General features: G+C 49.7%; 1 protein-coding gene across 7 annotated transcripts in view; it reads left to right on the forward strand.

The window, feature by feature from the left end:
- GTF2IRD1 (GTF2I repeat domain containing 1) overlaps positions 1–12,823 on the forward strand; it is a 69,620-nt gene extending 56,797 nt beyond the window's left edge. For 4 of the 7 annotated variants that reach the window (XM_049803493.1, XM_049803494.1, XM_049803497.1 and 1 more), the window contains exons 23-28: positions 4,508–4,555; positions 8,018–8,095; positions 10,041–10,233; positions 10,732–10,769; positions 11,689–11,825; positions 12,626–12,823. In XM_049803493.1, the coding sequence (XP_049659450.1) occupies positions 4,508–4,555; positions 8,018–8,095; positions 10,041–10,233; positions 10,732–10,769; positions 11,689–11,825; positions 12,626–12,700 (569 nt within the window). In that variant the 3' untranslated portion in view covers positions 12,701–12,823. The remainder of the gene's footprint in view (positions 1–4,507; positions 4,556–8,017; positions 8,096–10,040; positions 10,234–10,731; positions 10,770–11,688; positions 11,826–12,625) is intronic. The other 3 variants (XM_049803495.1, XM_049803499.1, XM_049803496.1) reach the window with 2 other exon arrangements.
- The last annotated feature ends 1,599 nt before the right edge of the window (positions 12,824–14,422 follow it).

The following is a 14,422-nucleotide window of genomic DNA, read 5'->3' on the forward strand; positions in this document are numbered from 1 at the left end:
GCTAAGCAGCAGGTGCTGGCTCGCATCGGCTGGACCTTGAACGAGCCCTCGGTGAAATGCAAGTTTTGCAGAACTCTGGTTTTCCACAGAATTGCATGGCTATAATGCTGGAGTAAGCCGAGGATGTATCCACTCCTCCAGCCACATCTTGTCTTCCCCTTCCTCTGCCGTAATCGGTATAATTACGTTAAGAGACGCTGATCTGACACAAATCACATTAACAAAGGAGCACATCAGAAGGCAAATACTTCAACCTGCCAGCTGGCTGGGAAACGCAGCCTGATAAATAGAGATGTAGAGGAAATTGATTTTCTTTTCGATGCACAACATTTTTTTTTCCCCTCCTTCTCCAGCTGAATGCTCCCACCATGGGCTGGCCCATGCTAGCACAAACCCAAAGACATATTTTATTCTGTGTATTGTGGTACCCGAGTGGGCTTGGGAGGAGGTCACAGCATCCCTGCCAGGCTTGGGGCTTTGCTCCCTCTCCTCCCACAGGAATTTTAAATAAGAGCAGTCGCAGGCGAGGGGGTTTTCTTACTTGACATCTCAATTTGTTGTAGACTATTTTATATATTTGCTAAATCTTCGGAGACAATTCCAGGACTTATAATTATTTTCCAGTAGTTAGACTACCACCAGAATGTCTCCTCGAGAAAAAAGCTGTTTGTATTTTGCCCCCAAAAAATCCCCGTTGACAGCAATTAACCTCTCGTCTGCTTTTCCACCCCATTACACTGAAGTGGATGGTGGCAACACAGTGGTACATTCACTGTCTTGGCTTTGATCACTTTTCATCTGCCTTAACAAAATTAATGATTTCCAACTAGCCATAGATCATTAAAAATTTAAATTTAAGAGTGTTCTTTTTACCTCAATCTTGTGTAGTAAAGTTCTGCCATGTAAAATGAAGAGCAGCAGCAGAAGTGTGTGCTTGGCGTTAAAACAAAATCAATGAAAATCACTTTTATTTCGCAGAGGAGCATTAAAATGACAGCAATAGTTACTCCCAAGCAGGATGGCATTGCAAAGGTCTCTAAAAGCTGGAAAGCCCAGGAGATGACTCTATAAATATAAGGGAAGTCATGGGTTTTGTGGATCATTTTGACCAAAAATTACATGAAAAGTACGCATTTTAAGGGATATTTAATTTTTTTAAAAATCATTTTGGGGTGATTTTCGTTGCTTTTAGGTTAAATTACAGGGTTTACTTTGCTTTAAACAAGTCGTGCACCTCCTGCATTGCAAAGAACATCCCACATAACTGCAGGACTGTGGACAACCAGCCTCCTTATCTCTCTCTTTTGGGGACACCCATTTTTTAAGTGAGACTGAAACAGATAAAAGGATTTCAATATAGTCTGAGCGCCTCGTGCGCTTTTTTCTCAAGATAATCTGTAATTTCTCTGCTGAGATGATATCTCCCCTCTAATGGGTCGCAGTGTGTGTGTGGGGGGGTGAGGCTGCCGGCGTAGAGGCGGCTGGGGGTGTGTGCCTGCAGGGATGCTGTTTGCAGAAGGTGTTTATTTGGGGGGAATGAGGCTGGTTTTTTGGAAAAATAAAGCCAGTGGTGCTCCCCAGCGCCTTGAGGAGGTCAGTGGCTGCAGCCCTCTTCTGCAGTGCGGATTTGCAGCCTTTCAAAGGTGGGACGATGGCCCCAAGGTCGCCCGTGCCTCTGCCAGCACTTTACCCATATGGCTTCCTGGGGGCTTTAACCTGGGAGCACAACCCTCCTGGCAGCCAGAGATTTTCCTTTTGATTTCCTGTTTCTTTTCTCCCCACTGCTGGTCTCTGCTCTGTGGAAAAAGACCTTCAAAACCCCTTTTTGAAAGCAGAGTGATCTTTTGGCATTAGAACAGAAGTGAGCGAGCAGGGGTGAAGCTCCAGCACTAGAAACACAGCGCTTCTCCTTTCTTTTCTTCTTTCCTGAGGCACAGAGATACAAAACAGGCTTAATTTGAGCCTTTGAAAAAAAAATATCAAGCATAAGTAATCTAGCACACAAAAAAAAATCTTTCTGTATGTTAATTTTTATGTGCTTTGATTGAAAATGTACACCAGCTCCATCTGTCCTATTCCCCAAACTCCCTACCACCCTGATAGATTATTTCCCATACTCCAATTAATAAAGTAGGGCAGGCAGTGTTCTTTAATTAAAAAACCCACACATGCAGGCATCCTTTTTATATATTTTTTTTTTTTTTTTTAATCACAAGAGCACAATCCTCCTCAAGACTTTGATGAGATGTGCCTCGTGTTGGAAACTCCTAGCAAGAAAAAAAAAGAAAAGAGGAAAGTGCTTGATGGGGCGGTGATGGGAGCTGAATGCATCTTGCTCCATCACCAGGTTGCTTTTCGAGATCCATGCCCCTCTCCCTTCACCCTGCAGCCCCGATGTTTAACCCCCGCGGGAGCAGCCGGGTTATTTTTCCTTCTGACCTGCCTTCCTGTTATCTGGGGTAAATTATTTTTTTTAGTGTTGAGCTGGTCAGTGTTTCTAGTCTGATGGTGAAAATTCAAGCAGGTAGCGTGAATAGCTGTGGAGCTTCAAAGTCTCTTCATAAGCATCTCCATGATTCCAGTCACCTTTTTCTTTGCCTATTCTTTGTCTCCTTTCCCCTGTGCATGTGGCATCCTCGCACCAACGAGAAGGCAGCACCATCATCCAGCTCATCCCAGCCCTCGCGTTTGCTCTTGCCTTCCCCCTGCTCCCCACCAGCCTCATACCCTGCCATGTCCTTCAGAGACCCCAGACCCTCTGTTTTTCACTGTGCTCATTGCATGGCGAGATGGGTGCTGCTCCATCCCGACTGTGGTCTGGCACTTTGGAATGCACTCCATACCTCCTAGCACAGAGGCTGTGAGCCTGGTGGGATGCCTCCTCTGGTTAAGGTTGAGCAGCGCATGTGGGTTACCAGGACAAGAAGTTTAATTATCTTTCTCAATCAGCATGATTTCATAACGGCACCTTGAAATCTTCATCTGAAACACTGCAAATGCCTTTGAGATGCCGCCAACCAAATGAAATGCTATGCTGCCCTTCCAAGCCTGTTTCTGATTCATATTGGAAAGATGCTGCTGTATGCTTCTCTTCCTCGCTGCCTGCCCGCACTCCTGCCTGCAGTCTGCCTGCGCTCCTCCCCGTGCTCCTGCTTGCATTCCTCCTTGACAGCAGCTATGCCAGGACTGCGTTCCCTCCTAGCTTGGACTCTAGCTTGGCTTTCCGAGCACCTGCATGACCCATCTACATCTCTTCCCCTTTGCATTGCGTTATTTGCCTAAACATTTTGCGCGGTGGGTGCTGCCCACAGGGTGTCCACACAGGCAGGGTGTCACCCAGGGGACCAGGCGATGGGCAGCATCACTCATTTTCCAGCTGGGTCCTGCTGAATGGCAGCAAGCAGTGGTGCTCCAGTTGCTTATGGCAGGATTTGGCCGCCTGCAGCCCCAGGCAGTGCAGGGTCCGGCTCAGTGCCCTAGCTCACTGTGGTCTGCACTGAAACACCGGCACCTCCAGCTGCCCTGCGCAAAACCCACGATTTCTGTTCTTTTGGTGTCGCTGAACCGAAGCATTCTCCCCATGCAACCAGTCAGACTGGAGGCATCGGCAGAGCTCTTGTGCCCTGTGTGCTGCAATACCTGCTCTCCTGAGCCTGCTTGAAATGTTTGATGCATATTTTGAGCTACTTCAGATTGCTTGTATCTCTGCTCAGCAAATTTGGACGCGCACCCCTGTTCTCTTCCTCCCCATCCCCTCCAGTTTGTCAGTGCCCACGTGCTGCAATTTGGCAGCAAGGGCCTCCCTGGTGCCGTGACCCACAGCCCCTGTCCCCTTCACCGGCTCTCCCCACGGCCGCTGGCTTTGGCATGATGAGCCGCTTCATTTCCACCTTTTGCCCATCATGCAAATCCTAGCCCTAGCCCTGTCACTGCTGCTTTTCCCCAGGAAATTAATTTCTTTTTGATATCACTCGTCACTTAAGTGTTGGTGGCGAGCACCAGCCTCTCCTTAGGGATCCCTTTTTCTCCCCTGTTACTGCAGAACTGACACAGTTTCCCTGTTCGCTTTTCATCTGCTTTAACCTCAGATATATTTTTTTCTCCTCCGGCACAGCCACGCAGCACAACCGCTGCTGCTTTGGCACGTGCTGCAAACGCTGCAATTCGGCCACACGTCCCTGGGCACATGTGGACCTTGAGCTGCTCAGGAGTGCGGCTTAGCTCAAGGGATGCTCACAGGCTCAAGCACATCCCAAAACAGGTCCCTGGTACACTGTGGAGAGCCCAGCCTGCCCGCCCAGTTCACCAGGCAGTTATTTAGCTATCAAAAGAATCTCTGTGCCAAGGGGCCTCAGAACCAGAGGACCAGAGGAATTTTAAGCTGCTAGGGACAGTGTCATCCTGGGTTTTGCTTTTATTTGTGACCAAGAAACCAAGCTGCAGCACTCATGGCTCTCTTTTTCTTTCTCTCTCTTTTTTTTTTGTCTTCTTTTAACTTGCACTGTAGCCCCTAGACGGATAACATCATTGGAAAAAGCCTATGCTGCCTTGAATGGTATGTAGCTCAGTTGATGCATCGTAGATGGTAGCAGACAAGAAATGCACTTGCATTTTAATATGGGAATGAAAATGTCTTAAACCCCCAAATTTCAGGTATTTTTTTTTTCCTCTCTGCTCTGTTTCCCTGTGATACCAAGAACTGAATGATGCAGGATGTGTTTAACGGTGTTTTATTGTTGTTGTTATTAATCCTCTCTGCATTTCTAAGCACTGTTGCTGCAGTCCCTGGGCATCGGTGCCAGTTCTGCTCCAGACAAAGCAACCTGCCACGTTATCCTCAGCTCATCCATGTGTCCAAGCAATTAATTTGTTAAAAAATCCACTTGCCGTTCACAAGGAGAGCTTGCACAGATTTGGATTGGGTTTTTTTTTTTGCTTTGCTTTAACACATACTCTGGGCCAGGGTTGGTGTGTAGCCATGTAGGCTCTGGGGATTTAATATCTATACTGATTTACAGGAGTAAAGTGCCTGTATCTGTGGCAGGACACAGCGTATCTCTGGCAGATCTAGCCTTAGTCCCATCAGCTGGGATTCTGGCTGCATGTCTAGATGTTAATTGCTTGCTCCCTCAAGTTTATAGCTCCGCTTTGAAAACATGCATATGTTGAGCTAATTCTAATTGTATTTAAACCTGAGTTACTGTGGAATAGCCTCAGTAAAGTCAGCGGGTTTATTCTGCATTTACACAGGGGTGTAATTGAATTGCACCCATTCAAGCTGGAAGGGGGGAAGAGGCATGTGTTTACCCTCTTAAGATTCAGGGCCAGATCCCGACTGCTGTAAGCAGCCTACCCTGGCTGGCTGTTTCTTTGACACATCTGGGATTGCCTGAAGAAGGGACCTGAGCCGCTTTCCTGGTGGGATGTGTTGGGCAGTGGCTGTTTCCCTGATGAAATGGGCTTCGCACCAGGTGTTTGGGTAACGGGACATTGTCACTCTGAGCGTGGTGGCCACGTGGAGGACGTGCATCGCCTGGAGCAGCACCCTGGGATGCTGGCGGTGGCATGGGGAGGAGAAAGGCTCTGCTGGGTACCCTACCTGGCTGTGCCGCGGCTTCACCGCCGAGATCAGGGCTCTGCACGTGGCATCGCAAACCCAGACAGAACCATTTTTTATCTGTGGGATACCTCGCATTTGTTTTTTTGTGGTTTTCTAAAGTCACCAGAGGAATAGGCAGTGTTTCGGATCCTGTTGTCCAACAGCAGACACCTAAACCCCATTTTCGCTAACTACTAAATATGACTTGGTGTTTCTAAAAGAAACGTCGAGCTCTGACAAGTCCTATTGGAAGAGAGCAAATGATGCTTTAAAAATGTGACCACTTTTATGTAAGTGCCTATGGAGTGCAGGGGTCCTTGCTTCAGGCAAGCAGGATTGGGAAAAAAATAATCAACTAGCTACTTTTTTTAATTAAAAAAAAAAAAAAAGAGATAACATAGAACTGAAGCCAGCAGCATGCATAAACCTGCTTTATGGGAAGGACTCAGCACATCCCAGGGATGCCAGTGGCTTCCCTGAGTTGATTATTTCCCAAACCCAAATGGATAAAGCCAAAGGTAGATGGAGACCCCTCTTGCCCGGAGCTGCCTGGGGATGGAGGGGCAGGTCCCTGGGAAGTGGTGCCACTGGCCGGAGCCTCCTCTCTGGCTTCTCTGTTCTGCATGCTCAGTTCCAGGTTTTTCATGGCATATCTTTGTGTCCTTGGATGGGAATTTGGGAGTCCTGCCCACTGCAAGGCAGAAACACCCCCCCTTGGGATCTTGTTTCTTGCACTCCGGTTGCTCAGGGCACGAGCGGAAAGGAAAGAGCTGCTGCGTTTTTCAGTCCCAGAAAATTAAACAAGTGAGAACACTTAATTTTGGTGTTTCTTTGTCTGCTACCATCTACACATCCATACGGGTGTGTGTATACAGCCCAGAAACTGAGCATCAATGACAAGGAAGTCACAGAGGGAGCCCACAGGGTTTGCCCCTGCTGGCCGGCCGCAGCCTCGGGAGCGGCACCACAAGGCAAGGTTCTTTAAAATCAGAGCTCCTTGGCAAGAGTTATTTGATTTTCTTCTATTTTATTTGGTTTTTTGCTCCATCCCTTTCAAGCTGCCTTGCTGCCATTTCTGGATTTGAAGCACTACTTGGCTCTGAGGTTCCTTCGCGGAAACGTCTCCCCCCTTTTTTTTTTTTCTAGTTATATCCAGGCAAAACTATTGTTTTCCAGGTGGAAAAGAGGCTTTTTTTTGTGCCGTACCCTGCAGTAGCAGGGTGCAGAGATTTAAGGGTGCCAGCTTCTCTCCAGGACCCGCAGTAGCAGGGTGGAGAGATTTAAGGGTGCCAGCTTCTCTCCAGGACCCGCAGTAGCAGGGTGCAGAGATTTAAGGGTGCCAGCTTCTCTCCAGGACCCTCAGCAGCAGGGTGGCTGAGGCGTGTGGTTTCTGCACTGAGCTCTGGGCTCTGGGGCCCTGTGCAGGGAGGCAGGGACTGACGTCAGGTTTTCAGCTTGCGTTTAAAACCTGCAATCCATGTGGTTGCTTAAAACCAAAATCTAAATCATGTGATTGCTCAAAATCAGAATCAAAACCATGTGATTGCTCAAAACCAAATTAAATAGCTGTAGACCCAGAGCAGAGCATGCTCAGGTCCCTGATACTGGGGTTTGCAGTGCTCACCTTGATGTTTTAAATAACCATCTGGATTTCCATGCCGTGGTGTGCCAGCCCGGGTGAAAATATCTGCCTTGGGTGCGGTGAGGCTCATGGTGGTGATGCCTCCTCTCACCGAGCTGGCCCCGCTCTGCGCACCCTGGCTGGCTCAGGGCTGGAGGGGTGGCCCTGCGAGAGGCCGATAAGGTTCATTCAGGTGCTTTATACTTGCAGGGTGAAAAAGCATCAAAGGGGGCCGGTACTCACCCCAGTTGTTTTTCCTCGAGCCCCCTGAGGATGCCGAATAGCTGGGGGAAAAATCTACTGACATAGGCACGTCGTCTGAAATGAGAGAACGGAGGAGAAACTGTTCGGCATGATGAGGATAATTAAAAAAGCTAGTAAAGCCAAGCTGATTATATGGCATATTATAAAACAATACTGTACTTAGGAGCCCAGCTATAAAAGTGCTATCTCATTCCTTGATATCACTTGTGGGAGCATTCATGGCACTGAGGGCCTGAGTCTCCGTTGCTTTGCATATTTTGCAGTCATTTACAGCACCGCAAAGTGGATGTAAAATGCTCTCAGCCGTGGCAGTGCGTGGCAAATGCAGATTTGGCAGCATTTTATAGCTACTTTGCACGGCTCTAAAAGGCGACGAGAGGTGCAAGAGTGGAGCAGCTGCCTCTGAGGTGTTCCCACACAGCGCCGGGGCAGAGGGACAGAGACACGGTTGTGCGTTGTGACAGTGGGATGGCTTTTCCAGGGGCTCAGAAAGAAATGGGGTATGTTATTCCCTGTCCTTTTTTGCTTTGCAGATGAGGACGATGCCAACAGGCTCGGGGAGAAGGTGATTCTCCGAGAGCAAGTGAAAGAGCTTTTCAATGAAAAATACGGTGAGTCTCCCATCTGCACGCATCGCCAAGCGAGTTTGTTTTTGCTGACAGCAGCCATAGTTGAAATTAATTCGACTGAAGGCCTCTATTTATAGGCCAAGTGCGCGGCAGCCTGCTGCAGCACAGGTTTCATCCCACTGCTTCACGTTACAGCCTGTCCCTGGGGATGTTCCCGTGTCTCGCTCCCGGCAGGTGGGACCGTGACCTTCTTGTTGACAGCTCATCCTTGGCGAGGGGAGGGAGGATGGAAAAACGCAGCCAAAGAGCAGGATTTGTTCAGTCTGGTGTCAGCCTTTGATGCGTTTTTAACGTGTCCTGAGCCGGCGTGAGCCACGGTGTGTGTGCTGAGCGTGCCTGCCCTGCCCCAGCCTGCTGGCAGGCAGCCCCTGCCTGCTCTGCCTGCCAGGCAGGGAGCAAGGCTGCGGCCGCAGACCGACGTGGGGCACAGCTGGGGAGAAGCTTGCTGGAGCCGCAGTGAACAAGGAGGTCAGGAGATTGAAGAAGATTTGAGAATGCTGTTTGCAGGCTCCTTGTGCTGCCTCGCAAACCCCTCCTCTCACCTGTCGTATGGAAAAGGTGCAGTAGGAATAGCAGCAGGGCAGGGGGAGTGTAGGAGCCAGCCGCAGGATGCACGGCCCCGAGCAGCGTCACCGTCCCAGCCCCACAGGTACGGGCTGCCACTGCTTGTGGCTGTCCCCTCGCCGCCGTTGGGGCACAGCCTGTGTAAGTGCTGAGCTGTTATTTCTCAACCTGTGACTCCCCAGGGCTGTGCAGCTGGGCCGTGGCAGCTTGGTGGCACCCCACCACTTCAGTGTGGTGTCTTGCCTCGTTCCCCAAAATAATTGCCTGAAGAAGGAAAATACCAAAATAATAGCAAAGCGGTGGGGAATGTCATTCCCCTCTTTTCTCGAGTTTCCCATTGTCAAGGCTGCTCGCTCTTCCCGCAAACCCTGTTTATTTTGGGGTGCTGCTTGCAGCATGGGCTGTGTGCTGCTTTGGGGGTGGATTTGCCGCACTGGAGGTGCCAGTGTATGGGTGCAGCTCCCCAGGGAGGCTGGTGCCCAGGCTCTGAGCATCCCCATCCACCGCAGCTCAGCAGCACTCACCCCGTGTGGGGGCTGAGCCCACAGCAGGTCCCTGCATTCCCATGGTCCTGGCACCATTCATGGAGCACAAGATGCCAGGTAGGCTCCAGGGACAAACTCCGTGCAAGGAAAGCCAGAAATATGGCTGAGGGGCATCTCACACCTTCAGGTTTGAGGGCTGCAGAGATGTGAGGCAAGAGCAGGCTTTTACAATCAGGACCAGCACAGGAGGGAGGGGTGTTCGCTGCTCCTCACCGTACGGGAAATAAAGGGGTACCCAGAGAGGTGGGCAGCAGATTTAAATCACACAGAAGGAAGTACTTTTAAGGCAGCAAGGAATTAAACTGTGGTATTTCACTTCTATAGGATATTGTGGTGGTTCAAAAAATGTGCAGGAGTGATATGATGTGATGTGATGTGATGATGAGCGATGGATGTGATCTCCACCCCAGTGACGCCCAAACCTGCTGACAGCCAGAGGCAAGAGGAGATGGGCAGATCTCTCCCATTTACCCTCTCTCTTGGGCTGTCTCCCATGCTGCTGCTGCTGGCCCAGCTGTGGGCTGGTGCAAGCATGGTGATGGGTGTGCTCTGCAAGGAGAGGTGGGTGTGCAAGTGCTGGTGCTGTAAAACAGCCCTCACCTGAGCCTCCTGGCAGCATCCTAAATGGAGACTAAGTAGGCAATAAACTGGGCAGGCAGATATGAAATGGCTGATTGGGATGTGGCTGCAGCATAGGTTGGGCATCATGGCAGCTGTGGCTTCTCAAAGTCCTCCCAGGGTTCTTGGTCCTTCAGCTGGTTGGATCCGGAGCCCTGTGGGGTAAAGCAGGTGCAATGACCTCTGCTCTGCCATTACAGGAGAGGCTCTGGGCTTGAACCGGCCCGTCATGGTGCCCTATAAACTCATCAGGGACAGTCCTGATGCTGTGGAGGTTACTGGGTTGCCGGACGATATCCCTTTCAGAAACCCCAATACCTACGACATCCATCGGCTGGAGAAGATCCTGAAGGCACGGGAGAGCATCCGGATGGTGATTATAAACCAGCTTCAGTAAGTTCCCCCAGCTCTGCGACTGGGGAATGTTTCTATTTGTTAAGCATTACCCTTGCTTCTCCAGTTGCGAGTGGGGTAAGTCACCATGGGGCTACTGGAGTGGGGCCACACCACCACGTACCCGTGGAGGACCCGCTCCATCCCCAGCATCCGCTGTCCTGCACCGCAGGGATATGCTCGGCCACGGGTGGGCACAGCGAAACGTTAGCAGGGAAGGTTCATCCCCTCTTTTTGCACATTTTGAGATGACGATGCTGGGAAGGACCATGGCGCAGGGGCAGATAACGGGACAGCTCAGAGCCCCAGCTGAGTTATTTCGGGTTGATTCCTCCAGGGAGTGGTGGGGAGGCTCTATGTCCCATGCCCGCACAGGGCAGTGTCGGAGGAGCAAGCTCAGGGTTGGGGTCGGGCTGTGGGCTGCATCCCAGCGCGGGCAGGTGCGCAGCGGAGAAACCACGGCGTCCACCTGCTCTCACCCTCTTGTCTCTTATACAGGCCATTTGCCGAAATCTGCACTGAGGCCAAACAAACAGGTAAGCAGAAGGAATATACAGGCAAAATGGATGGGGGTTGTGGGCAGGTGTGTGAACCTTCCGCATCCCCAAGGGAGGCTGAGGAGAAGATCCTACCCAGAAAAAGTAGTCAGGCTCAGCATCTGTTCAGGAGCAAACCATCCTCTTAGATGACTGCACTTCTGTGAGCTGGGGACAGACTGGGCTGTTGGACTCAAACTTTCAGCGTATTCTGGAGGATTTGATTATCCCTTTCCCATTAGCAATTTACTCACCATGAGAAATTTATTCACTGGTTAAAGCCCTTAATTTGAGCCATCGTTTAGCAGCTGAGCATCTAAGGAAACAAGGTTTCTGTGATAACTGCGAATGCGGTGCTCTCTCTGTCCCATCCTCCCCAATAAATCTCAGCCAGTTTTAATCGAATGTGACAGAATTAGCAACCCCAGAGATAATTAGGATCCTATTAGTTTTACGAAAATAGATGGCTAGGTAGAAAAGGGAGATCTGGCAAGGAAGAGCATGCCCGCAACCTGATGTAAAAAGAGGTGCAAGAGAAACTTTATATATGCAGATATATATGGGTATATCATATATGCAGAGATATATATATATATATATGGGCATATTGTCATCACAGCTGGCACCTTCACAGCCCCAAAGCATCCAGCATGGACAGAAGTCTGTGGGATATCAAGCTCTGTAAGTGCTGGAGTTTGGGATTCACTAATTTGGGGAATTTTCTTTGCCGGTGCCTGAGGAAAGCTGGCAGCTCCGTGCCGGGTTGTTGAGGCCAAGCCCATGTCACCAGTGGTGGCACAGCAGATCACCGTGGGGGGATGCTCAGCAGGAGGCGAGGTCGGAGCAGCGGGATGGATCCCCGCATTTAGGGACCACTCGCAGGGCTTGGACACCTCATGCCTTCCCTCTTTCCCTGCAGAGAAAGACAGCAGCGTTCCCAAACGGAAGCGGAAGAGGATCTCCGAAGGGAACTCGGTATCTTCCTCTTCCTCATCTTCCTCTTCCTCCTCTTCCAATATGGAGTCTACATCATCAACAAATCAGATCTCACTTGTGGTAAAGCCTTCCAAATATTAGGGGGGTTACTGCCTACCTATCTTTCTGCTTCAGGATGCTGCTCTCTGCTCTCCTCGAACCGTCACCACCTCCCTCCGCCTCACAAACACTATGCAGTGTGACATAAAATGGCACAAGCAGGTTTGGCAAAGGAGAGGACGCAGCTTTGGGGCTGCCTTTTCCTGCCAGGTTTCGGAGGGGGAGGGGGGTCAGCGGAGCAAAGCACCCACCGCCCATCGGGGCTCTCCTGCATCAATCCTGCCAAGTTCTTCAGGGGGATGCGCAGCATTAGCGGGAGCCGCACATGAGACAGGCTCAAGCAAATCCCCCAACCCCACCAAGCTAAAACACAGGCGCTGGCGGCAGTGCCTCGGCCCCGTGGCACCTCTTGGCAGGACCCGGCGGTTCCCCCGTGGTCTGAGCTGCACCGGGCGCGCTGCTCCGGCTCAGTCCTGGGAGCAATGCAGAGCTCCGGCGTGTAGTGAAACTGCAAAAATAGGAAACGAAATCAGGGAGGTGCATCCAACTGCTCTCCCTCAGGGCTTTGCTTCCGTTGTGGATAATACCAAATGCTTTTAAAAAATAATTTTAAAAAAAGGCACAAGAGAAATATAAACTTAGAATGTTTTTTTTTGTCAGGTTTGCCAGTGGTGTTTTGGTTTGGGGTTGGTTCTTTTCTCTTATTTGGAAAGTGGGAGCAACAGCCCATGTCAGAACATGTCAGAGATTTGATGTGTGCATGGTTTTGTGTTGTGTCCTAACAGAGACTTTTGCCTTCTTTTTCTCTCCTTCTCTTTCAGCAATGGCCCATGAACATGTACATGTTAGACTATGGTGGTCTAAACGTCCAGATCCCAGGACCTATTAACTATTAGACCTCAATACCGAATAAGAACCTCAAATGAAAGAATAAATAAATAAATGTAATTTATGTAAAAAGTGTATATTCCAATATGTATCAATGCCTTTTAGTTTTTCCAATGATTTTTACACTATATTCCTGCCATCAAGGCCTTTTTAAATAAAAATAAAAAGTGTTGCCTTGCTCTTAAAAGTACTTATTTTATTACATATATTATTGATAAACAGCATTTACAGGTAAGAGTAAGTGCAGGAGGGCACCCCCAGACAGACCTTGTCATGCTTTGGCTGCTCAGTAAAATCCTTAGTGTCACCAGTGCTTGAAACCAAGAGGTTTGACACGTTTTAATGCTTCATTTAATTTAGATCAAAGGTGTGAAAATTTGCGTACAGAGCTGCAGGAGGAGCAGTACCAAACGGCAGCGGTGACAGACGAGGGAACCAGCCCTTAAGAGCATCAGAGACCTGCACCCACGAGTCCTGTTGGCTCTGGAGCGGAAGCGGGTTTGGATTAAGCAGGAAGGTTTCAGGCTCCCCAAGGAGCAAGATGCCCCCCCTCAAGCCCTCTCGTGTCTGGCCTCCTGCCGCGCCAGACATGGAAAGGCACAGAAGCAATTTCGGTTGTATGTATTTAACCAGCTTCTGAACCAGGAAAAGGTTTTCATTTGGCAAAGTTTGTCACTGTTTATGATTTTCTAAGAGGCTTCGATGCCTTATGGGGGGGGAAGCTCCCGCAGTAAGTACAGGCTGATCCCGCTGATCCTCCATGGGTTCCATAAAACAGGACCAAGAGCTGCAAGTGGCATTGCTGAGAGCATCCAGGGATGCTCCTGGGTATCTCCGTGTGCCCTGAGCCACTTCGCTCCATATAAGAAGCAGTCTGGTAAATTGAGGGCTATTATTTGAAATTCCTGCAATTTTACTTCCATTCCACTCCTGGAGTTTGGCAGCAGAAGCTAATGGCGCCGACCACTGTTACTAACCACTGCACATATTTAACTTGTGTTTTGTGTCTGCTGAGAGCTGTGCACGGGCGAGACACAGCAGGAGCTAATGCTGGCGTGAGGGTGGCGTCAGAAGCAACATCCCAGCTTGTGTGTAGGTAAATGCAGCCCAGCAGGAACCACCAGTGAAGCGAGTTGCCCTGGGGCTTATAGCTTTGGTGTGGTCCCAAGCAGCAACACCTGTGTCACTGTGGGGTGACCATTGCTGAGCGTCCCTCCAGGCTGCAGGATGGGTCCCAGCCTTTTCATGGAGCAAACCTGCCCTGAAAGTGGCGGCTGTGGTCTGCTGGAGGGTGGATGGATCAGTCACTCCTGACAGCTTTTCTGAGTGCAATGCACTGCTTTATTTGTTTTACATGTTTTTGGTCTGCTCGAGTCCCCGTCTTTTCAGGCCACAGGAGGGTTTTGATGGTGGGTAGAAGTGTTTCAAGGCAGCTGCAGTTTTATTTCCTGGCTCTGGACTTGAATTTGCTGTGGAGTTAGATGCAAATGATCACATGAGATAATAAAAGCCCAAACAAATGTAGAGGACAGCACAAAGGCAACAGCAGAAAGAAGGGCAAAGATCTGTATCAGTGACCCCAATTAGAAATACAGTTTGACATCTGAGCGGTTGGCATCAAAATCTGAAGTCTTTCATGTTTCTGCCTGATGCTCAAACCTGTGGCATCTCCAATTAGGAAACAAAGAAACATGATTCAGAGGTAAAAATACGATTTTCTCTTCCCAAAT

Source organism: Accipiter gentilis, chromosome 6 (assembly GCF_929443795.1).
Source record: "Accipiter gentilis chromosome 6, bAccGen1.1, whole genome shotgun sequence".
Lineage (NCBI taxonomy): Eukaryota > Metazoa > Chordata > Aves > Accipitriformes > Accipitridae > Astur > Astur gentilis.